General features: G+C 43.8%; 1 protein-coding gene and 1 long non-coding RNA gene across 7 annotated transcripts in view; one reads left to right on the top strand and one right to left on the bottom strand.

Annotated features, from left to right (window-relative positions):
• The window catches only part of ADAT1 (adenosine deaminase tRNA specific 1), a 77,535-nt gene that overhangs the window by 13,836 nt on the left and 37,331 nt on the right, over positions 1-26,368 (bottom strand). For 5 of the 6 annotated variants that reach the window (XM_084644696.1, XM_084644697.1, XM_084644700.1 and 2 more), the window contains 3 exons: positions 18,248-18,884; positions 16,154-16,299; positions 6,552-6,651 (listed from right to left, as the gene is read on the bottom strand). In XM_084644696.1, coding sequence (XP_084500822.1) covers positions 6,552-6,651; positions 16,154-16,299; positions 18,248-18,884 — 883 coding nt within the window. The remainder of the gene's footprint in view (positions 1-6,551; positions 6,652-16,153; positions 16,300-18,247; positions 18,885-26,368) is intronic. The other variant, XM_084644701.1, reaches the window with a different exon arrangement.
• Positions 8,104-15,512, top strand: LOC311529048. The gene is made up of 3 exons (XR_014713759.1): positions 8,104-8,244; positions 8,672-8,806; positions 13,285-15,512. It is a non-coding gene; the product is annotated as an uncharacterized lncRNA (long non-coding RNA).

Here is a 26,368-nt window from a genome sequence, read left to right as displayed (position 1 = left end):
CTCATAAACAAACTAGGGAAATACAACCTAGATGGAGCTACTATAAGGTGGGTGCATAACCGGTTGGAAAATCGTTCCAAGAGAGTAGTTATCAGTGGTTCACAGTCATGCTGGAAAGGCATAACAAGCGGGGTCCCGCAGGAATTGGTTCACTGTCTGGTTCTGTTCAATATCTTCATCAATGATTTAGATAATGGCGTAGAGAGTACACTTACAAAGTTTTTGGACGAGACCACGCTGGGAGGGGTTGCAAGTGCTTTGGAGGATAGGATTAAAATTCAAAATGATCTGGACAAACTGGAGAAATGGTCTGAAGTAAATAGGATGAAATTCAATAAGGACAAATGGAAAGTACTCCACTTAGGAAGGAACAATCAGTTGCACACATACAAAATAGGAAATGACTGCTTAGGAAGGAGTACTGTGGAAAGGGATCTGGGGGTCATAGTGGATCACAAGCTAAATATGAGGCAACAGTGTCACACTGTTGCAAAAAAAGCAAACATCATTCTGCAATGTTGTAGCGGGGTAGTCACCCTGCTCTGTCCCTGAAGGGGTTAAAACAGCCTTGGGAGAGGGCTGCCCTGGAGAGCGCTGCGGCTGGGGGAAGAGAAGTGAGAACAGCTGGGAGAAGCTGAGTAAGTAGCTGACCAAAGCTGTGGCCAGCTCAATCAGGGTCCAGATGGCCCTTATAAGAGGGCTGTGGGCCAGAAGCAAGAGGAGTCTCACTCTGCCCTGGAGTAGGAAGGGCTAGCTGCCTGAGAATGAGGTGCCTGAAGCGGAGCAGTGCTGGGGAAAAGGACAAGAGGAGCTAGGGAGCTCCAGCCTGGTAAATCCTCAGGCTGCAGGGCCTTGGGGAAGGCCTACAAAGGTACTGGGGCTGCAGAGGGGCAGCCTGGGAATAGGCAGAGGCAGCTGGTCCTAACCCCTTGCCAATGATGAGTGGCCATTACAGACTGCAGTCTGCCCCAGTGAGCAGGAGCTAGATGATGATTGGCAGTAGCCACTGAGGCAAGGTGGGTTTAGAGGTTTGGGGGCTCTCCCGGGAGGCGAGACCCAGAGCGTGGGGGCACTGCCAGGGGGCAGGACACCAAGGTGAAGGGGCACCAGGGTCCGGGAGGGACACAGGGGGCGAGCAGCAGGCGAGAAACCAGCCTGCAGAGGGCGCTCCTTATGCTGGAGAGCTAATTCTTGAAAGCAGGAGGTGCCGCGCTGGTGAGTCGCCCCGCTACAGATGTATTCACAGGAGTACTGTAAGCAAGACACGAGAAGTAAATTCTTCCACTCTACTCTGCGCTGATTAGGCCTCAACTGGAGTACTGTGTGCAGTTCTGGGTGCCACATTTCAGGAAACATGTGGACAAATTGGAGAAAGTCCAGAGAAGAGCAACAAAAATTATTAACAGGTTTCAGAGTAACAGCCATGTTAGTCTGTATTCGCAAAAAGAAAAGGAGTACTTGTGGCACCTTAGAGACTAACCAATTTATTTGAGCATAAGCTTTCGTGAGCTACAGCTCACTTCATCGGATGCATACTGCGGAAACTGCAGAAGACATTATATACACAGAGACCATGAAACAATACCTCCTCCCACCCCACTCTCCTGCTGGTAATAGCTTATCTAAAGTGATCACTCTCCTTACAATGTGTACGATAATCAAGTTGGGCCATTTCCAGCACAAATCCAGGTTTTCTCACCCTCCGCCCCCCCCACACACAAACTCACTCTCCTGCTGGTAATAGCTCATCCAAACTGACCACTCTCCCTACAATGTGCATGATAATCAAGGTGGGACATTTCCAGCATAAATCCAAGTTTAACCAGAACGTCGGGGGGGGGGGGGTAGGAAAAAACAAGGGGAAATAGGCTACCTTGCATAATGACTTAGCCACTCCCAGTCTCTATTTAAGCCTAAATTAATAGTATCCAATTTGCAAATGAATTCCAATTCAGCAGTTTCTCGCTGGAGTCTGGATTTGAAGTTTTTTTGTTTTAAGATAGCGACCTTCATGTCTGTAATTGCGTGACCAGAGAGATTGAAGTGTTCTCCGACTGGTTTATGAATGTTATAAAATTCTTGATATCTGATTTGTGTCCATTTATTTTTTTACGTAGGGTGAGAAAACCTGGATTTGTGCTGGAAATGGCCCACCTTGATTATCATACACATTGTAAGGAGAGTGATCACTTTAGATAAGCTATTACCAGCAGGAGAGTGGGGTGGGAGGAGGTATTGTTTCATGGTCTCTGTGTATATAATGTCTTCTGCAGTTTCCACAGTATGCATCCGATGAAGTGAGCTGTAGCTCATGAAAGCTTATGCTCAAATAAATTGGTTAGTCTCTAAGGTGCCACAAGTACTCCTTTTCTTTTTGCAAATACAGACTAACACAGCTGTTACTCTGAAACCTGTCATTATGCAAGGCACTGCATTTAGCCGTATGGAGTGGAAATCTATCAACTGCATGAAAAAACTTGTACAGATACAGACAGACATCATCTTCCTTTGCAAATGCAAACAGATGGACATCGTACCAAAAGTACTGAAGGTAAAAAATCCATTACAATCTACATACCACACAGACTATGCTGACAGCTTGTGCCACACGCTCTCAAAGAAACTGTGGAATCACCTGATCAACATCCTCCACAGCAAACAGGGAAAGATTAAAAATGAGCTCTCAGAACTGGATACTCTCATAAAAAAACAACCTTCCACACAAACTTCCTCGTGGCTGGAATTTACTAAAACTAGACAAGCTATTTACAACACACACTTTGCTTCTCTACAAAAGAAAAAGGACACTAAACTTTCTAAACTACTACATGCCACAAGAGGCCACAGCAATGGTTCCCTCAACCCACCCAGCAATATTGTTAACCTATCCAACTATACTCTTAGCCCAGCAGAAGCACTGTCCTATCTCGGGGCCTCTCCTTCTGCCCGTCCACCCCCACGAACATGATACAGTTCTGTGGTGACCCAGAATCCTATTTTCGACGTCTCCGACTCAAGGAATATTTCCAAAATACCTCTGAACAACATACTAATCCACAGAGGCCTCTCTACCAACATTACAAAAAAAAGGATTCTAGGTGGACTCCTCCGGAAGGTCAAAACAGCAGACTGGACTTCTACATAGAATGATTCCGCCGACATGCACGGGCTGAAATTATGGAAAAGCAGCATCACTTGCCCCATAACCTCAGCCGTGCAGAACACAATGCCATCCCCAGCCTCAGAAACAACTCTGACATCATAATCAAAAAGGCTGACAAAGGAGGTGCTGTTGTCATCATGAATAGGTCGCAACATGAACAAGAGGCTGCTCGGCAGCTCTCCACACCACTTTCTACAAACCATTACCCTATGATCCCACTGAGAGTTACCAAAAGCAACTACAGCATTTGCTCAAGAAACTTCCTGAAAAAGCACAAGATCAAATCCGCACAGACACACTCCTGGAACCCCGACCTGGGATATTCTATCTACTAACTAAGATCCATAAACCTGGAAATCCTGGGCGCCCCATCATCTCAGGCATTGACACCCTGACAGCAGGATTGTCTGGCTATGTAGACTCCCTCCTCAGGCCCTATGCTACCAGCACTCCCAGCTACCTTCGAGACACCACTGACTTCCTGAGGAAACCACAATCCATCGGTGATCTTCCTGATAACACCATCCCGGCCACTATGGATGTAGAAGCCCTCTACACCAACACTCCACACAAAGATGGACTACAAGCCGTCAAGAACACTATCCCCGATAATGTCACGGCTAACCTGGTGGCTGAACTTTGTGACTTTGTCCTTACCCATAACTATTTTACATTTGGGGACAATGTATACCTTCAGATCAGCGGCACTGCTATGGGTACCCGCATGGCCCCACAGAATGCCAACATTTTTATGGCTGACTAAGAACAATGCTTCTTCAGCTCTCGTCCCCTAATGCCCCTACTCTACTTCTGCTACACTGATGACATCTTCATCATCTGGACCCATGGAAAAGAAGCCCTTGAGGAATTCCACTATGATTTCAACAATTTCCATCCCACCATCAACCTCAGCCTGGTCCAGTCCACACAAGAGATCCACTTCCTGGACACTACAGTGCTAATAAGCGATGGTCACATAAACACCACCCTATACCGGAAACCTACTGACACTGTTCCTACCTACATGCCTCCAGCTTTCACCCTGACCACACCACACGATCCATTGTCTACAGCCAAGCTCTGCGATACAACCGCATTTGCTCCAACCCCTCAGACAGAGACAAACACCTACAAGATCTCTATCAAGCATTCTTACAACTACAATATCCACCTGCGGAAGTGAAGAAACAGATTGATAGAGCCAGAAGAGTTTCCAGAAGTCACCTACTACAGGACAGGCCTAACAAAGAAAATAACAGAACGCCACTAGCCGTCACCTTCAGCCCCCAACGCATTATTAAGGATCTACAACCTATCCTGAAGGATGACCCAACACTCTCACAAATCTTGGGAGACAGGCCAGTCCTTGTCTACAGACAGCCCCCCAACCTGAAGCAAATACTCACCAACAACCACATATCACACAACAGAACCACTAACCCAGGAACCTATCCTTGCAACAAAGCCCGTTGCCAACTGTGCCCACATATCTATTCAGGGGACACCATCACAGGGCCTAATAACATCAGCCACACTATCAGAGGCTCGTTCACCTGCACATCTGCCAATGTGATATATGCCATCGTGTGCCAGCAATGCCCCTGTGCCATGTACACTGGTCAAACTGGACAGTCTCTACGTAAAATAATAAATGGACACAAATCAGATGTCAAGAATTATAACATTTCATAAACCAGTCGGAAAACACTTCAATCTCTCTGGTCACGCAATTACAGACATGAAGGTCGCTATCTTAAAACAAAAAAACTTCAAATCCAGACTCCAGCGAGAAACTGCTGAATTGGAATTCATTTGCAAATCGGATACTATTAATTTAGGCTTAAATAGAGACTGGGAGTGGCTAAGTCATTATGCAAGGTAGCCTATTTCCCCTTGTTTTTTCCTAGCCCCCCCCCCCCCCCCGACATTCTGGTTAAACTTGGATTTATGCTGGAAATGTCCCACCTTGATTACCATACACATTGTAAGGAGAAAAGCAGTACTTGTGGCACCTTAGAGACTAACCAATTTATTTGAGCATAAGCCTTCGTGAGCTACAGCTCACTTCATCGGATGCATACTGTGGAAACTGCAGTTTCCAGAGTATGCATCCAATGAAGTGAGCTGTAGCTCACGAAAGCTCATGCTCAAATAAATTGGTTAGTCTCTAAGGTGCCACAAGTACTCCTTTTCTTTTTTTAAAAATTATTAAAGGTCTAGAAAACATGACCTATGTGGGAAGATTGAAAAAAATTGGGTTTGTTTAGTCTGGAGAAGAGAAGACAGAGGGGACATAACAGTTTTCAAGTACATAAAAGGTTGTTACAAGTAGGAGGGAGAAAAATTGTGGTTCTTAACCTCTGAGGATAGGACAAGAAGCAACGGGCTTGAAATTTCAGCAGTTTAGGTTGGACATTAGAAAAAACTTCCTAACTGTCAGAGTGGTTAAGAACTGAAATAAATTGCCCAGGGAGGCTGTGGAATCTCCATCATTGGGGATTTTTAAGAGCAGGTTGAACAAACACCTGTCAGAAATGGTCTAGATAATACTTAGTCCTGCCTTGAGTGCAGGGGACTGGACTAGATGACCTCTCGAGGTCCCTTCCAGTTCTATGATTCTATAGGAAATTTCATAGGAAGTTTGTCATTCCAAACTGGACAGGACAAAACAGCAATTTCTTCTAAAAAGTGCAGCCTGGAGGACAGAGGTCAGCTTCTATTTTTGACATATTAATGACCACAGAAGAGCAACTATCATGGGAAAAAGAAAGACAGAAGTGCTAGAAATAAACCACAAGTGTTCCAGCTTCCAATAAAGTGATTACACTTCACACAAAGCGGGCAGAAATAAGATTTGCAGCCTGCAAGGGAAAACACACATCTCAAACAAGTGCAACCACGGAAATCAATTACTCCAACAATAAAGGAAGCACTGGAACAATCCTCACTGAAAAGACGATGGCCACATGTGAAAATTTTATCAAATAACAGGCTCATCTCCTACCCAATAACCAGGATGGAGGCCCCTGCCTTCTGCTAGGCAGAGAATGACAATTTAGTCTACATCAACAAAAGATTCTGGTTTCATATAAAAATATCCCCCCTTGCTTTAATTATTAGAAAAATTTTATTAGGCAAAGGTAACAAACATCCCAGTGAAGGGGCTAAGCCTATAAAACACAGGCCCCGCCTATACTCTCTATCTTGTGCAGTAGGAACATGGTCTGGGATGGAACAAAAGTGGGGATTTCTTCCCCATCCCTTAACTCCTTCTCAATGCCCGCAGTCCCTACACACCACATTCTATGTCAAAAAGAAAGAGGGAGGAACATACACTGATAAGAATACACTCCCAAAGAGACATCACAAGCCCTTACTACCACCACACCTGGTCTGGTAACTTCCGATTCCTTTCTTTGTTGTTCCCTGCTTGAAGCCATTTGAGGTGACATCTAGAGGTTGCTCAGGGACAGCACTCCAGCTGATAGCTGGGGAAAAAAAAATCATGAACAAGTTGATTCTCAGCAGAAAATCAAAACTCTCAATACTGCAAAACAGAAGGGTTTGTGATGACAACATACCACTATCCAGACTAATTCAGGTAAACTTGAAAGATTACAATGCTAGTGGCATATTCATTTCAGTCTCATCAGGGATGAGTCTGGAGTTTCATAGGGAAACATTTCAATTAAACATTCCTTCCCTTCCCAATAACCCACTAGACTCCCAGGATAGACATTAAAATTAGAGATGGCAAAGACCAATCATGTATTCTAGGAGCAGATTTTCAAAGGTATATAAGAATCTAAAGATGCTGATAGGCACCTAGTGGGATTTTCAGAAGCACCTATTTACATCTTTAGACACCTAAATACCTTTAACATCTGGCCCTTAGTCTCTCTTCCCCACAAGGCAGGAGAGTTCCCTCCAATATATCCTGTCATGTTTTGGCCAAACACATTTTAAGTGTCCCAGACAACAAGGCTTCCCCTTGCTTTGCTAGAGATAATAGATTGTGAAATATTCCATCTCATGCCAAAGTTTTGCATACTAGTCAGCCTATATTCTTGCTGCTGTCTCCCCCCACCCCACCCCTATGCCACCCTAAATAATCCATCAACCTTTTTCCACACTTATACCTTTCAAATATCGGTAGACATATCCTTAAAAGTTATATCAGAAATTAGAGAACAAATAAAGGCTCAGTAGAAGAGCAGGGAAGAGCTGATATTTATCTATCCCTCTCTCCTATACTTTGTCTGTTTCTACTCATCTTAGATTGTAAAGTCTCTGGTGCCAGGACTATATATTCCTATAAGGGCTGAAAGTGCTTAGCACTGTGTGGGTACTATTGTAATATAAATACATAAATAATAATAATAAACACTAACAATAACATATCCAATTTATCATCGCATAAACTAGCTACAGCTCCTTTACCCTCTCCTTACAAATCTCTACAGCCTCATGATAAATTATTTTTGTTCATCTCTGAATTCCCTCTTTTTCGGTCGTCCTGGTAACATGGCACAGGTGCAGTTGTATCAAGCAGCATATGGAGAGCCCACTGCTGCTCAGCTCCATGATACAATGCCTCTGTGGGATCAGCTTAAAATTGCACTGTTTTTTTAGCCGCTGTATTGCACTGCAAAAAATTCGAGTCTGATTTGTAGTCCACTCCCACCTTGGGTCTCTTTCAGCATTATTGCTTCTAAGGTTCCTCTGGTACCTGTGTTTCAGATTATCTTTTCCCAGATGAATCAGCTGCATTTTTCCAAGAGAAATCTCATTTTGTTATTTCCTACAAATGTTTCTAATCTCTCTCTATTGTAATTATTTTGAGCCCTTATCACCATAGTAGCTAAATATATTCCTCACTGGTATTTGCAATATCCTCCAATTTAGTGAATGTTATTAATATACTGTTTCTTTCCCATTCTATCCTACCAATGAAGTTGCTAAATAAGACCAGTCCTAACACAGAAATCTTTGGCAACCAAATGGCCAGAGGTGGTTCATACAGTGTAGGCGTGTCTTCAGCCCATGAAGGACCTATTGCCACACCCAGAGTCTTGTTTCAGGTCAGTTTTATTTTCTAAACACAAGTAAAACACAAAACAGTTCCTCAGCCTATGCTGGGCTACAGCTCCCAGGGGATTTTCCCTTTGCTTATCTCAGTCCTTCCTGCTTCAGGCCCTTCTGCAGGATTATTCCTTGCTCTTTTAACTGACCACCACCTCCCTGGGCTTGCCCTTCCCCCCTAACTCCAAAAAGGTTCCCACTCCCTCCCCTCCCAGCAGACTCTCTGCTGATCTCCCACTTCCTTACTGACAACTTCTCTCTTTATAACCCCAGATGCTGCCCTGCCCTCTTAACTGGCAGCAGCACAGAAGCTAGCAAACAGAGCTGTAAATAGGGGAGTTTCAGGGGGAGTTTGTATTGTGGTGCTTGTTTGCGGTTTGTTTTTGCTGCTGGTGGTGGTGTTTTGATGTGGTTTGTGTTTCCCAGATTAACAGGATTTAGGTGGGAAAGCTATGACAGATACAGAGGCAGCAGTGGGAGTGACCCATGTAGTGGAAGACACAATGAGGATGACTGGATGTGGAAGCTGCAGTATGTACCTGATCCTGGAGGGGCTATCTGGTAAGAGTTTTGTTTGCATGAAATGCCATCTGATAGAGCTGATGGAGGAAAAGATCCAAGGATTGGAGATGTAGGTGGAAAGTCTGGTTGAGTTTAGAAGGGGGTTCAAGCAGATTATGGAGCAAAGGCCTGAGGTAGCTGAAGGGAAAAGCTTAGACTTGCAGATGGAAGCAGGACTGAGGAACTCTGAGAGGAGACTGCTGGGTGAGGAAAGTGGACAGTGGAAGCATGTGATCTTTAGTGGGATTCTGCCTGTTCCTAGAGAAGGGCAACAAAGGTGTGACAAGATTATGACTATCAACAGATGGCTTAGGCAGTGGTGCTATAAGGAGGGCTTTGGCATGTATGGCCACTGGGAAGCATTCATGGACAGAGGACAGTTCTCTTGGGATGGACTTCATCTGAGTAGGGAAGGAAATAGACTTCTAGGATAGAGGCTGGCACAACTGATTAAGAGAGCTTTAAACTAGGAATTTGGGGGAGATGGTTGGGAGATGTCCAGGTAATCTCCACGCCGGATTTTAGCATTGAGAGGGAAGAAAACAAAGTAAGAAAGGATACAATCGTGGGTAGGAGAATGGACATAAGGAGGAATGGCAGTGTGGATACCAGTCTAATAGGTCATACTGGCTGTAGAATGACCATGCCTAATAGGGTACAGAATGTGAGTGAGGCCAAACAGCAAAAATTAAGATGTTTCTACACCAACGCGAGGAGCCGAGGTAACAAAATGGAGGAACTAGAGCTACTGGTGCAGGAAGTGAAACCAGATATTCTAGGGAGAACAGAAACAGGGTGGAATAGTCGTCATGACTGGAGTACGGGTATTGAAGGGGATGTGCTGTTTAGGAAAGACAGAAATAAAGATAAAGGTGGTGGAGTAGCATTGTAGATCAGTGATGAGGTAGAATGTAAAGAAATAAGAAGCGATGGAAGGGATAAGACTGAGTCCGTCTGGGCAAAAATCACACTGGGGAAGAAAACTACTAGAGCCTCCCCTGGGATAGTGCTTGGGGTGTGCTATAGGCCGCCGGGATCTAATTTAGATATGGACAGAGCCCTCTTCAATTTTTTTAATGAAGTAAATAATAATGGAAACTGCGTGATCATGGGAGACTAACTTCCCAGATATAGACTGAAGGATGAGTGCTAGTAATAATAATAGGGCTCAGATTTTCCTAGATGTGATAGCTGATGGATTCCTTCATCAAGTAGTTGCTGAACCAACTAGAGGGGATGCCATTTTAGATTTGGTTTTGGTGAGTAGTGAGGATTTCATAGAAGAAATGGTTGTAGGGGACAATCTTGGTTCAAGTGATCATGAGCTAATTCAGTTCAAACTGAATGGAAGGATAAACAAAAATAAATCTGTGACTAGGGTTTTTGATTTCAAAAGGACTGACTTTCAAAAATTAAGGAAATTAATTCGGGAAGTGGATTGGACTGAAGAATTTATGCATCTAAAGGCAGAGGAGGCTTGGGATTACTTTAAGTCAAAGCTGCAGAAGCTATTGGAAGCCTGCATCCCAAGAAAGGGGAAAAAATTCATAGGTAGGAGTTGTAGACCAAGCTGGATGAGCAAGCATCTCAGAGAGGAGATTAAGAAAAAGCAGAAAGCATACAGGGAGTGGAAGATGGAAGGGATCAGCAAGGAAAGCTACCTTATTGAGGTCAGAACATGTAGGGATAAAGTGAGACAGGCTAAAAGTCAAGTAGAGTTGGACCTTGCAAAGGGAATTAAAACCAATAGTAAAAGGTTCGATAGCCATATAAATAAGAAGAAAGCAAAGAAGGAAGAAGTGGGACTGCTAAACACTGAGGATGGAGTGGAGGTTAAGTATAATCTAGGCATGGCCCAATAGCTAAACAAATACTTTGCCTCAGGTCTTTAATAAGGCTAATGAGGATCTTAGGGATAATGGTAGCATGACAAATGGGAATGAGGATATGGAGGTAGATATTACAATATCTGAGGTAGAAGCGAAACTCGAATAGCTTAATGGGACTAAATCAGGGGGCCCAGATAATCTTCATCCAAGAATATTAAAGGAATTGGCACATGAAATTGCAAGCCCATTAGCAAGTATTTTTAATGAATCCGTAAACTCAGGAATTGTACCGTACAATTGGAGAATTGCTAACATAGTTCCTATTTTTAAGAAAGGAAAAAAAGGTGATCCGGGTAACTACAGGCCTGTTGGTTTGACATCTGTAGTATGCAAGGTCTTGGAAAAAATTTTGAAGGAGAAAGTAATTAAGGACATTGAGGTCAATGGTAAATGGAACAAGATACAACATGGTTTTACAAAAGGTAGATCATGCCAAACCAACCTGATCTCCTTCTTTGAAAAAGTAACAGATTTTTTAGACAAAGGAAACGCAGTGGATCTAATTTACCTAGATTTCAGTAAGGCGTTTGATACCGTGCCACATGGGGGATTATTAGTTAAATTGGAAAAGATGGGGATCAATATGAAAATTGAAAGGTGGATAAGGAATTGGTTAACAGGGAGACTACAACGGGTCATACTGAAAGGTGAACTGTCAGGCTGGAGGGAGGTTACCAGTGGAGTTCCTCAGGGATCAGTTTTGGGACCAATCTTATTTAATCTTTTTATTACTGACCTTGGCACAAAAAGTAGGAGTGTGCTAATAAAGTCTGCGGATGATACAAAGCTGGGAGGTATTGCCGATTCAGAGAGAGACCGGGATATCATACAGGAAGATCTGGATGACCTTGTAAACTGGAGTAACAGTAATAGGATGAAATTTAATAGTGAGAAGTGTAAGGTTATGCATTTAGGGATTAATAACAAGCATTTTAATTATAAGCTGGGGACACATCAATTAGACGTAACGGAGGAGGAGAAGGACCTTGGAGTATTGGTTGATCACAGGATGACTATGAGCTGCCAATATGACATGGCTGTGAAAAAAGCTAATGCGGTCTTGGGATGCATCAGGCGAGGTATTTCCAGTAGAGATAAGGAGGTTTTAGTACCATTATACAAGGTACTGGTGAGACCCCATCTGGAATACTGTGTGCAGTTCTGGTCTCCCATGTTTAAGAAGGATGAATTCAAACTGGAACAGGTACAGAGAAGGGCTACTAGGATGATCCAAGGAATGGAAAACCTGTCATGAAAAGAGACTCAAGGAGCTTGGCTTGTTTAGCCTAACCAAAAGAAGGTTGAGGGGAGATACGATTGCTCTCTATAAATATATCAGAGGGATAAATACTGGAGAGGGAGAGGAATTATTTAAGCTCAGTACCAATGTGGACACAAGAACAAATGGATATAAACTGGTCATCAGGAAGCTTAGACTTGAAATTAGATGAAGGTTTCTAATCATCAGAGTGAAGTTTTGGAATAGCCTTCCAAGGGAAGCAGTGGGGGCAAAAGACCTATCTGGCTTCAAGATTAAACTCGGTAAGTTTATGGAGGAGATGGTATGATGGGATAACATGATTTTGGCAATTAATTGATCTTTAAATATTCATGGTAAATAGGCCCAATGGCCTGTGATGGGATGTTAGATGGGGTGGGACCTGAGTTACTACAGAGAATTCTTTCCTGGGTATCTGGCTGGTGAATCTTGCCCATATGCTCAGGGTTCAGCTGACCACCATATTTGGGGTCGGGAAGGAATTTTCCTCCAGGGCAGATTAGAAGAGGCCCTGGAGGTTTTTCGCCTTCCTCTGTAGCATGGGGCTCGGGTCACTTGTTGGAGGATTCTCTGCTCCTCGGAGTCTTTAAACCATGGTTTGAGGACTTCAATAGCTCAGACATAGGCGAGAGGTTTATTGCAGGAGTGGGTGGGTGAGATTCTGTGGCCTGCGTTGTACAGGAGGTCAGACTAGATGATCATAATGGTCCCTTCTGACCTTAATATCTATGAATCTATGAACTGGCCACACTGGCAGCACCTGGATCTGCTTAATTTAAGCACCCATCCAACCTGTGACATGACTATTATTTTGTGTACAATCCTTCCACCAGTTTTCCATTCATGTGTCAGTATTCCTAGGCACATCTCCATTAAACATTCCAAGTCAGTTTTCAGCTAAGCCAGAGAAGTACACAGTAGCATATGATACCTGTGTATGCCATAGATGCAGAGAAACTGCATATTACACATGTGGTGGTGACATCCATGTAATACTTTGCAAAGCCATGAGAATAAACTGTGAAACCATGCAATGACCTGCTTAACTCACTCACTGCCACTGATAACTAAGGCATACATCCCAGACTCATACCAATTAAACTTTTACATCATACTATTTTGTATTCTCTCACTATATATAGGAATCTCTAGCTGGTGTGGGTCTGATCCAGTATGGCAACTCCTGCATTCCTACACCAATGAGAATGCATAACTAACTGAAACAAGGACATAGTCTTATTGATGTAACCCTTGTGCTTTCATTACCTTCCTATCTGCCTTCACTTATTATCCATTGTCTATATTCACAGAAAGAGGGATTCTAGGTGGACTCCTCCTGAAGGTCGAAACAGCAGACTGGACTTCTACATAGACTGCTTCCGCCGACGTGCACGTGCTGAAATTGTGGAAAAGCAGCATCACTTGCCCCATAACCTCAGCCATGCGGAACACAATGCCATCCACAGCCTCAGAAACAACTCTGACATCATAATCAAAAAGGCTGACAAAGGAGGTGCTGTTGTCATCATGAATAGGTCGGAATATGAACAAGAGGCTGCTCGGTAGCTCTCCAACACAAGTTTCTACAAGCCATTACCCTATGATCCCACTGAGAGTTACCAAAAGCAACTACAGCATTTGCTCAAGAAACTTCCTGAAAAAGCACAAGATCAAATCCGCACAGACACACCCCTGGAACCTGACCTGGGATATTCTATCTACTACCCAAGATCCATAAACCTGGCAATCCTGGGCGCCCCATCATCTCAGGCATTGACACCCTGACAGAAGGATTGTCTGGCTATGTAGACTCCCTCCTCAGGCCCTATGCTACCAGCACTCCCAGCTACCTTCGAGACACCACTAACTTCCTGAGGAAACTTCAATCCATCGGTGATCTTCCTGATAACACCATCCTGGCCACTATGGATGTAGAAGCCCTCTACACCAACATTCCACACAAAGATGGACTACAAGCCGTCAAGAACACTATCCCCGATAATGTCACGGCTAACCTGGTGGCTGAACTTTGTGACTTTGTCCTTACCCATAAATATTTTACATTTGGGGACAATGTATACCTTCAGATCAGTGGCACTGCTATGGGTACCCGCATGGCCCCACAGTAAGCCAACATTTTTATGGCTGACTTAGAACAACACTTCCTCAGCTCTCGTCCCCTAAAGCCCCTACTCTACTTGCGCTATATTGATGACATCTTCATCATCTGGACCCATGGAAAAGAAGCCCTTGAGGAATTCCACCATGATTTCAACAATTTCCATCCCACCATCAACCTCAGCCTGGTCCAGTCCACACAAGAGATCCACTTCCTGGACACTACAGTGCTAATAAACAATGGTCACATAAACACCACCCTATACCGGAAACCTACTGACCGCTATTCCTACCTACATGCCTCCAGCTTTCATCCTGAGCACACCACACGATCCATCGTCTACAGCCAAGCTCTGCGATACAACCGCATTTGCTCCAACCCCTCAGACAGAGACAAACACCTACAAGATCTCTGTCAAGCTTTCTTACAACTACAATACCCACCTGCGGAAGTAAAGAAACAGATTGATAGAGCCAGAAGAGTTCCCAGAAGTTACCTACTACAGAACAGGCCTAACAAAGAAAATAACAGAACGCCACTAGCCGTCACCTTCAGCCCCCAGCTAAAACCCTCCAACGCATTATTAAGGATCTACAACCTATCCTAAAGGATGACCCAACACTCTCACAAATCTTGGGAGACAGGCCAGTCCTTGCCTACAGACAGCCCCGCAACCTGAAGCAAATACTCACCAACAACCACATACCACACAACAGAACCACTAACCCAGGAACCTATCCTTGCAACAAAGCCCATTTCCAACTGTGCCCACATATCTATTCAGGGGACACCATCACAGGGCCTAATAACATCAGCCACACTATCAGAGGCTCGTTCACCTGCACATCCACCAATGTGATCTATGCCATCATGTGCCAGCAATGCCCCTCTGCCATTTACATTGGTCAAACTGGACAGTCTCTACGTAAAATAATAAATGGACACAAATCAGATGTCAAGAATTATAACATTCATAAACCAGTCGGAGAACACTTCAGTCTCTCTGGTCACGCAATTACAGACATGAAGGTCGCTATCTTAAAACAAAAAAACTTCAAATCCAGACTCCAGCGAGAAACTGCTGAATTGCAATTAATTTGCAAATTGGATACTATTAATTTAGGCTTAAATAGAGACTGGGAGTGGCTAAGTCATTATGCAAGGTAGCCTACTTCCCCCTGTTTTTTTCTACCCCCCCCCCCCCGATGTTCTGGTTTAACTTGGATTTAAACTTGGAGAGTGGTCAGTTTGGATGAGCTATTGCCAGCAGGAAAGTGAGTTTGTGTGTGTATGGAGGTGGGGGGGGGGGTGAGAAGGCCTGGATTTGTGCTGGGGGTGGCCCACCTTGATTATCATGCGCATTGTGGGGAGAGTGGTCACTTTGGATGAGCTATTGCCAGCAGGATAGTGAGTTTGTGTGTGTGGTTTTTGGGAGGGGGGTGGGGGGGTGAGAGAACCTGGATTTGTGCAGGAAATGGCCCAACTTGATTGTCATGCACATTGTGTGGAGAGTTGTCACTTTGGATGGGCTATCACCAGCAGGAGAGTGAATTTGTGGGGGGGTGGAGGGCGAGAAAACCTGGATTTGTGCTGGAAATGGCCCAACTTGATGATCGCTTTAGATAAGCTATTACCAGCAGGACAGTGGGGTGGGAGGAGGTATTGTTTCATATTATCTGTATGTATATAAAGTCTGCTGCAGTTTCCACGGTATGCATCCGATGAAGTGAGCTGTAGCTCACGAAAGCTCATGCTCAAATAAATTGGTTAGTCTCTAAGGTGCCACAAGTACTCCTTTTCTTATATTCACATTGTAAATTCCTCAGGGCATTGACCAAGTCTTTTACACATTCTGTGAAGTGTCTTCAGCACACTTCAGGAGCTGTATTAATAATTTAATATTAATCATAATTACTAATGATGATGAAGTCTTGGCATAAAAGCGGTCTCTTGCTACATAAAACCCTAAAGAGATAATGCTACAGGAAAAATGTACCAAAGTCATGCCATTTACTCTTTGGTCTTTGTAGGTATTTAAGGAATTGGTCCAAGTCACTCACCTGCTCCACAAGGAACAAGCTTTGCTTTGCCATTAGTGTTAGCTGTCTGAATTGCATGGCGGCTATGTTTAAACTGAAGATTTGACTGCAACATTTTCACCTCCTGAACATGGAAACCATCTGGTAAAAATGAGATGTGCTGACACCTACAGTAGATATAGAGAAATGCAAGTCACTGAAAGTCTGATCCTTCAACAGACTCCCAGGTACAACCCTGCAACCTCCACTTCATGAAACTGAAATGCTACGAAGTCAGCACAGATACAAGGAAATACTTTACCAAGCAACTTTTGTTTGATCTGTGGAACTCTGTGCCTCATGACATTGAAAAACCAAATAGCTTAGTAAAGCCTTATCTATACCAATTTCATTTGAAGAGAGATCTAATTACACTGGTGCAAACACCTAATGTAGACAACTTAAGGTAAATCAAATAAGCAAGAATTAAAAAGTTTAAATATGCACAATTTGCATCAGTTAGCTATCCTTGGAGACTTGGCATCCACCACTTACGTTGACAGACTATTCCACAACCTAATACAAACAACTTCCTAGTTAGGAGCTGTATCACATATCCCCAGAATAAAACCAGGAGTAATGTAATTAAATTAAGAAAAGGACAAATCATATTCCTTATTTTAAACATCTCTTATGTTGTAAGGTACAGAGCGAGTGAGGAAAGGTCTCCACCAGAATCCATGACTCACTCATTGTGCATTTTGTAACTAAAATTATTTTCCTGGACTGTCTGGCATACACAGACTGGAACACAGTACCAGAAGATACACATACTATGTATCTAAGATTGTAAGCAAAAACTGTAGTACACTATATTATTCCTGAGGGAATTCCATGCCAAAAAAAAAATTAAAAAATTCGGCACACAATATTTTAAAATTCTGCAGATTTTGTCAATAAATAAATGTAGAGGCTCCCACATAAAATGTGATCATCTAAGACCGTATCAGAATGCCGCTGCACAAAAAGGCAAAATTAAGGTAGCATGGCCAACCTTAATTTTCGCATTTCCGAACTTTTGAGAGCTTAATGATCTTTTAATGTTTTTTTTTTTAATGAAATTTCCTAGAGTTTGTAAAAAGAAAACTGAAGAAACAGAAATTTTATCGTATAGAATCATACTGATCCCTGCATGGGCAATCATCAGGACATTTAAATCCACCGACCTCTGCCAGTTAAATTAAAGGAGTAACTGATAGCAGTAGTATATTGTTATCCTCTATGTTTTAAAAGAAAATTGATATATCTAAATTTGGCCTTCCCTGGTTTTGCTGGAGAGCCACTGTGGAGGCTCAAGTATGTATCATGTGCTCTGATAGCTTAACTGAAGGGAAGCTGGATAGGTTTTGAACCAAACAAAAACCCTAAATGTTCAATGGTCTTAAGATTTTTAAAAAGGTATTAACAAAAACATCTTAAACAGTTTTAAACAGTCTAACTAAAAATCTTTCCCTCTCAGCTGCAGCACTGTCATGTGTGACACAATGTCACTGGATCTACAGTCACCAGGGAATCTTCCTGGGTAGACAAGTCCTGAATTTCAAATGTAAAAAGCAAGCAGGAAAAAAAACAACTTTATTTTGATAAAATTCTTGCAGGCCCTTCTCTGTACCTCATAAAAAAAAAGTGCAAACCCAATATCAATCTCAGTAAGTCCCCTTTAAGAAAGGGCCAAAGCGACAGATTTGAGAGTACTGGGAGCAATATCAGAAGAAAAGGAACGATTGTTGTGATTGCCATAATGTGAAAAGGAAGTGAGGGGGAAGGGAGAGCAGGGATCGAAGTGAAAAGGAGGTTATTTTCTTGAAGGACTGCATGATGATAGGGGGATTAGGAGTAGATCAAAGGATTAAGAACAGCAAGAGTTAGAAAACCGAGAAGTGTTTCCTGGAGACCACCAAATTCTTATTATGGATTCACCAGGAGCAGTCACCTTCCCTCTAAGCCACACATGGCTGCTTTATCACTTTGATCTCTCTTCTGATTGTCTGACTGAGCACTGCAAACTTTCTAATGCTCATGCTCTCCATGACTCAGTCTTGGTACACTCTTCCTGGTCTTCTATGGGTCATGTACCTTTCAATAACTGCTCTCCGCATGACTTCTTGGCTATATGGGCATTTCCCCACTACAACTGCTGAGAGATATAACGGGTGCTGTAGGAAATGCATCAAGAGGGCTCCTTGACAGCCCAGTACATTCCAGCGAGCTAGTTTATCACTGCAGGACATGGAGCAGGTCCTGTCTCCACGGCCTGGCTTCACTCGTAGTAACCCAACATGATGATATTCTACCCCAGGTCTCCGAGCATCATCCCTCTCTCCCAGCACACACTTTGCTCCAGTTCTATAAACATCCATCACTTTGGCTCCTATTAGTCCAGTCTCCTTAGCACACGTTAAGATCTGTCTTTGTCCACCTGTAATAAATTCAGAGCAGCTGGGATCTGTGTCTTGTACATTTTGTTGATTGCCAGGAACATACTGAGCAGCTATTCTTTCAGTGACCTCACATGTAGAATCACTGATGACAGTTTTCATTCTCTTGATCACATGATCACTTTCAGTTTCCTCTGTTTTCCTTTTATTTTCTGGACCCACAGGATCATGGTTGCCACTGCACTCAGCTGAATGCCTTCTTGGATCTTTTCTACTAACCAGCTCACAAGGCTGGTCCTCTGGTTTGGTCATTGGAATAATGGAGGCATCCCCACCTAGAAGAAAGTAAGTTACATTAGCACTGGCCTGGAAAGAGATTTCTGTTTGTCCTTGCCATTTAATGCAGACCCCTTCATAGATAGGGCAACCACCATGCGTTTTTAAAGATTTGAACTAAAAAAAATGTACCTGAAGTACCAGGGAGAATAAGCTCTTCAAATGACACTGTACTGTACTTTAGTTAGACTTGAACGAGAATTCAGACGTGGTTTACATTTAATTCAAGTAGCCCTCACATGCCTCCAGCAATTGACCTCACGCCTATCCTGAAGGAACCAACTCTGTTTCACAAGGTAAGAACTAAATTCAGGTTCCATATGTGTTCAGTCAGTGGGTACTTTCATTGTTCCATTAATTCACATGCAAAAAACTTGTTAACCTGAAGTAAAGATTGCAGATGCTCACTATTGCCCTGTGCTTCTTGTACTCTTCCACAATGGGAGATTTTCAATTCCCAAAACTCCACTGTTGACCAACCAGAAAATGAGGATTACTGTCCCCTTACAAGAAGATTAACGTTACAAGAAACAAAACACAAAGGTTGGAAAGAATTGGGACAAAGCTTTTGAAAATCTCACCCTAAAACTAACTACTCTAAGAAGTTAGCTGAAATAATGAAAAAAGAAAGTTTCCTATGACACCAATGATGAAAATATAACTTTCTTACTGAGCAATCTAGAACTCTGGAAAGGAAAGAGGAACAGGTAGAGTCATTTGTGGCAAGGACATGGCTAGAATCAACTATCATGTTGAAAAGAGGGGAATAGATGGAATTGTGAGCTGTTTGGGTGTTTATTTGATAGAATATAGAAATTTCTGGAAGGTGGGCAGGACAGCTGATAAGATGATTATATTTAACTAAGTAGCTCATCGTATATATATATTTTTTTAAGTCTTCACAAGATTCAGTCCACTAGGTGGTTATTTCTTATTCTAAGTGTAGAAATGTGAAAGCTACCAATCAATACGGCAAACGAGTGATTAGCAATCAGTGATTAACATCAGCATTTATCTGATTCAGTATGCTTGAAGTTGAAGTGACAGGAAGCAAGTGACTGAAGTAATGAAAACATGAATTCTAAAATAAAATATTAATATCAAGGGTTAAATATCGAAAAAGAAAAGATGTGTGCTCATCTCAGAAGCATAGACAATCCATTTTTGTCCATGTATTTCAAGATCAAATGTGCCACTGAATAGAGCTGTCTAATTAAGCAGAAGCGCAGAACAGTTATGAGTATGCCACTGCCATCCTCGAAACGTAGCCATGATGATAATTTGAGGTCTCTGGTTCTAGGCTTTCCATCAACTCTTCAACATCAGTTTTTGTTAGTTTGGCACTCAAATAGTAAACTTCAGTCAGAAATTATTAAACTGAAACAGCGGAAAGACCAAGATTTAAACTCAGTAAGAAAGTTGCAACTCTCTTTTATGTTAACAGTATCACCTTTAGTGTAGCACAAAACAAGCCATAAAAAGAAAGAAATAAAGCATTGTGCCCTGGATAGTCTCCTCCAGACAGATTTAAACTCACATGTACACTAATAGAGGTTGTAAATGAAGAAACAGAGGAAAAATTAAATATCAATTCCCACAGGAATCAAGATAAATACTTAATGCTAGATGACTCATCAAGCATGAGAAATGATATGATGTGCGTACACATCTATATAGGGGAAATTGCATTCCTGATTAATGCTAATGATCTTATATCTGAATCCCACCCCCTTGCAAAACATTGTGTCCAAGTTGCTGAAAATACCACCCAAAAATGCAGTGAAAAGAATGACAAGGAGATCTTTGCCATTTCCTTAAAAGAAACTAAAATGGAAAAGATTAGAAAACTTCTCAGCTTTGATCAACTCATACGTCTGGCACATTAGTGTTCAGCAACTATTTAAACCATATGGAGAAAGCAGTTATATCAGTGGCATGATTAGTTGATTAAAAAATTATGACTGACACACCCCAATTTTGCAATGATACATGCTGGAACTCTCAGGAAGATTGTGTGTTTCCATTTGCTTCCAGCTACCATGAGAATGTTGCAATTTGCACTGAACAGAGCAGAGACAGATCAAAACAATAACATTCAATTACAAGAATAACTGAAGGAGTTATTGGAGAGTCTTGACAGATTGCAGAATGATGACAGTATTGTTGCAGTCTCAGTGGAAATCTGACTTGATCTAATTTACAAAGAAATGGAACCACACAAGGACAAAAGAAATAAAATAAAATAATAAGAATATTAATAATGAAAAACTCCCATGAGGAGTGATAGAATCTTTCTACTGCTTAGCTAAAATGACTGATCCCAAATACAAAGTTCAGGGTTGAGCCTAGTGTGACACTGAACGGGATATGGAAACACTGATAATATTATCATCAATGTTATAAAATTGCAACGAATCGTGCCAGATATGCCGTGTAAGGTGTCAGTAAAAATTTTATGATTTGCCAAGTATGATAATCTTATTTATATATTTGTTATACCTTTGTATTGTGTTATAAATATGTATGGTACATCTGTATTTCCAAACTTGTGCTGTGTTTCTGGGTGACACCCCAGATAGATTGGCATCAGCACCACCTAGCCGAGGATGGGCAAACTACGGCCCAGGAGCCACATCCAGCCCTTCAGACGTTTTAATCCGGCCCTCGAGCTCCCGCTGCAAAGCGGGGTTGGGGGCTTGCCCCATTCTGCGTGTGCTGTGGCTCCCAGAAGCAGCGGCATGTCTCCCCTTCAGCTCCTATGTGTAAGGGCAGCCAGGGGGCTCCACATGCTGCCCCTCCCCCAAGCGCCACCCCCACAGCTCCCACTGGGGTGGCTCATGTGTTCTTGCCTGGAGTCAGCAAGTTAGTGATAGGTGTGTGAGTACTGGCTGTGTTTTAAAGCACTCAATCAGTGTTGTGTGTGTTGCAAACAATACTGCTTCTTTAAACTGTCGCATTTAAACTTCACAGAGATGACCTTCGGAGCCCAGCTTCCCTGTTATTGGCGGCAGAATGGCTGGGTAGAATTAGAAAGCGGCCAAGAAGAACTAAGGAGGACTTTCTGTGAGAGGTTATGATGTACTCTGCAGCCGAAAAACAGGAATTGAAGGAGTGGCGGGACAGTGAGACGAGGGACTGAAAGGAGAACACAGCATGCCAGAAAGAAGCCACAGAGCGGCTCTTAAATGTTATTGAGCGCCAAGAAGACATGCTCCAGGCAATACTAGCTCTTCAAACTGAGCAGCTCCGCACCCACCCTCCCCTGCAGCCGCTGTCTCAAAATTCTTTCCCATGCACCCCACAGACACTGCCAACACACTCTTATCAACCTGCTGGCTCCAGTCTCTACCGGCAGCTTTCCACTCCTCCCTCCTCACAGTCCAGCACTGTGGACTCCCACTACCCACACCCATCCCTCTGCAGTTTGGCCCTGCTGAAGTACAGTACCCACTGCATTATACTCCAAAGGAGAAGGCTGGATATGATCCCTGGACATACACAAATCTTTAGTCATCCTGGGACCCCTCCTCCTCCTGGGACCTTCCCTTCCCCATCCCTGCTGATATATTTTTTCATTTGGACTCTCTCCTCTGGTTGTTTGCTTTAAAACCTACACAATTCTTTTATTAAAAGACATCTTTTATTCTATTAACTGAAAGCAAAATGAGCTCTGCAAAGCAACATACAATTATGTTAAACCCCCTTATTGCATCGTGTGCACCAATCACCTCCTAGCATTACAAGCACTGCAATCCCAAGCATAGCAACAAATAGTGGCTTTCAGCTTCAAATTGCTTCCTCAAGGCATCCCTGATCCTTATGTCCCTGCGCTGTGCCCCTCTAAAAGCCCTGGTCTCTGGCAGTTCAAACTCAACCTCCAGGCGCTGAGCCTCTGCGGTCCAGCCCTGAGTGAAGCTTTCACCCTTCCCTTCACAAATATTATGGAGCATACAGCATACGGCTATAAGCATAGGAATACTGTTATCGGCCAGGTCCAGCTTCCCACAGAGGCAGCACCAGTGGGCTTTTAAACGGCCAAAAGCACACTCAACAGTCATTCTGCACTTGCTCAGCCTGTTAAACAGTTGCCCCATGTATGGCTTCATAAGCCATGGCATTAAGGAGTAAGTGGGGTCTCCCAGGATCACAGTGGGTATTTTGACTTCCCCTATGATGATCTTCTGGTCTGGGAAGAAAGTTCCTGCTTGCAGCTTCTTGAACAGGCCACCTTTCCAGACTGCGTTAATGTCTGTGAAACACACATGGTGATCCACACGCGCCTGGAGAACCATTGAGAAATACTCCTTCCGATTAATGTACTCCATGGGTAGGTGGTCTGGTGCCAGAATTGGAATGTGCTTGCCATCTATCGCCCCTCCACAGTTAGGGAAGCCCATTTGTGCAAAGCCATCTATGTCATGCACATTGCCCAAAGTCACGGTCTTTCGGAGCAGGATGCGATTAATAGCCCTGCACACTTCCGTCAACATGAGTCCAACGTCAACTTTCCCATTCTGAACTGGTTACTGACTGATCGGTAGCAGTCTGGAGTAGCCAGCTTCCACAGTGCAATCACCACACGCTTCTCCAACAGGCCAGCCCTCATTCTTGTGTCCCTGTGCCGCAGGGCTGGGGCAAACTCATCACACAGTCCCATGAATGTGGCTTTCCTCATCCAGAAGTTCTGCAGCCACTGCTCGTCATCCCAGACGTGCATGACGATGTGATCCCACCACTCAGTGCTTGTTTCCCGAGCCCAAAAGCAGCGTTCCACTATGGTCAGCACCTCCATGAATGCCACAAGCACTCTCATGTCATAGCTAGTAGGCGTGGCAAGATCAATGTCACACTTCTCTTGCCTTTGTAGTTTAAGGAATAACTCCAATGCCACTTGTGATGTGTTAGTCAGAGCAAGCAGCATCCTGGTCAACAGTTTGGGATCCATTCCTGCAGCCTGAAGAGGCAGGGTGCGCAGTACACAAACCGTTGAAAGATGGCACCAAATGTGGATGGAAGCACAGGGATTTCTGGGATGTGAAGCAATACATCACAGGTCATTGGAACAGGAACCAGGATTCCCCGTGACCCCTTCCGCCTTCCCACGAGTCTTAGCGGCTGAAGAGAAAGAGGTGCTCTGTGGGATAGCTGTCTAGAGTGCACCACTCCGAATACTGCTGCAAGTGCCGCAACTGTGAACACGCTATTGCGCAGGCAGCTGACAGTGTGAACACACAACAGCAGTTTCCCTGCAGCGCTCTCTGAGCGGCGCTGTAACTTTGCCAGTGTAGACGTGCCCTAAGGCTTTTCCATGCTACGTGTTGTGAAACTTGTGTTTGGGACACAGGAAGTACAAGCCAGATGTCAAAAGGAATATAAAGGGCAGCTGCATCATCTCCATTTTGTCTTCAATCCTGCTTCTTACCTCTGGAGCAACTTTTCTACAAAGTGAACCTCTGAACAAAGGACTGAATGACCCATCCAAGCTGTGGATATGTTCCAGAGGGACTTTCAAGCCAGCAAACTCACCAACACTGCTAAGAACCTGGTATATGGACTTTGAAGTTTCTATATGTATCTGATTGACCATTTAACAACTCTTCTTGTTCTTTTCTAATAAACCTTTAGTTTTCGATACTAAAGGATTGGCTGGCAGCATGGTATTTTGGATAAGATCCAAGCTAATATTGACCTGGTAATGGGGCCAGCTCTTTGGGGTCAGAAGACTAACGAAGAGAGGGAAGAGCATCTTCGCAAGCAGGCTGGCTAACCTAGGGAGGAGGGCTTTAAACTAGGTTCACCAAGGGAAGGAGACCAAAGCCCTGAGATAAGTGGGGAAGTGGGATACCGGGAGGAAGCATGAGCAGGAGCGCGAGAGAGGGCAGGGCTCCTGCCTCATACTGAGAAAGAGGGATGATCAGCGAGTTATCTCAAGTGCCTATACACAAATGCAAGAAGCCTGGGAAACAAGCAGGGAGAACTGGAAGTCCTGGCACAGTCAAGGAATTATGATGTGATTGGAATAATAGAGACTTGGTGGGATAACTCACATGACTGGAGTACTGTCATGGACGGATATAAACTGTTCAGGAAGGACAGGCAGGGCAGAAAAGGTGGGGGAGTTGCACTGTATGTAAGGGAGCAGTATGACTGCTCAGAGCTCAAGTATGAAACTGTAGTGTGAGCAACAAGAGTGATGTCATGGTGGGAGTCTGCTATAGACCACCGGACCAGGGGGATGAGGTGGACGAGGCTTTCTTCCGGCAACTTGCAGAAGTTACTAGATCACAGGCCCTGGTTCTCATGGGAGACTTCAATCACCCTGATATCTGCTGGGAGAGCAATACAGTGGTGCACAGACAATCCAGGAAGTTTTTGGAAACTGTAGGGGACAACTTCCTGGTGCAAGTGCTGGAGGAACCAACAAGGGGCAGAGCTCTTCTTGACCTGCTGCTCACAAACTGGGAAGAATTAGTAGGGGAAGCAAAAGTGGATGGGAACCTGGGAGGCAGTGACCATGAGATGATCAAGTTCAGGATCCTGACACAGGGAAGAAAGGAGAGCAGCAGAATATGGACCCTGGACTTCAGAAAAGCAGACTTTGACTCCCCCAGGGAGCTGATGGGCAGGATCCCCTGGGAGAATAACATGGGGGGAAAGGAGTCCAGGAGAGCTGGCTGTATTTTAAAGAATCCTTATTGAGGTTACAGGGACAAACCATCCCGATGTGTAGAAAGAATAGTAAATATGGCAGGCGACCAGCTTGGCTTAACGGTGAAATCCTTGCTGATCTTAAACACAAAAAAGAAGCTTACACGAAGTGGAAGATTGGACAAATGACCAGGGGCGAGTATAAAAATATTGCTCAGGGATGCAGGAGTGAAACCAGGAAGGCCAAAGCACACCTGGAGTTGCAGCTAGCAAGAGATGTTAATAGTAACAAGAAGGATTTCTTCAGGTATGTTAGCAACAAGAAGTCAGTCAAAGAAAGTGTGGGCCCCTTATTGAATGAGGGAGGCAACCTAGTGACAGACGATGTGGAAAAAGCTATTGTACTCAGTGCTTTTTTTGCCTCTGTCTTCACGAACAAGGTCAGCTCCCAGACTACTGCACTGGGCAGCACAGCATGGGGAGGAGGTGACCAGCCCTCTGTGGAGAAAGAAGTGGTTCGGGACTATTTAGAAATGCTGGATGAGCACAAGTCCATGGGGCTGGATGCGTTGCATCCGAGAGTGCTAAAGGAGTTGGCGGATGTGATTGCAGAGCCATTGGCCATTATCTTTGAAAACTCATGGTGATCGGGGGGAGTCCTGGACAACTGGAAAAAGGCTAATGTAGTGCCCATCGTTAAAAAAGGGAAGGAGGAGGATCTGGGGAACTACAGGCTGGTCAGCCTCACCTCAGTCCCTGGAAAAATCATGGAGCAGGTCCTCAAGGAATCAATTCTGAAGCACTTAGAGGAGAGAAAAGTGATCATGAACAGTCA

Source organism: Lepidochelys olivacea (assembly GCF_965140295.1).
Source record: "Lepidochelys olivacea isolate rLepOli2 genome assembly, chromosome: 12".
In the NCBI taxonomy this organism is placed as follows: Eukaryota; Metazoa; Chordata; order Testudines; family Cheloniidae; genus Lepidochelys; species Lepidochelys olivacea.
This window is presented reverse-complemented; position numbering and strand designations above follow the sequence as displayed.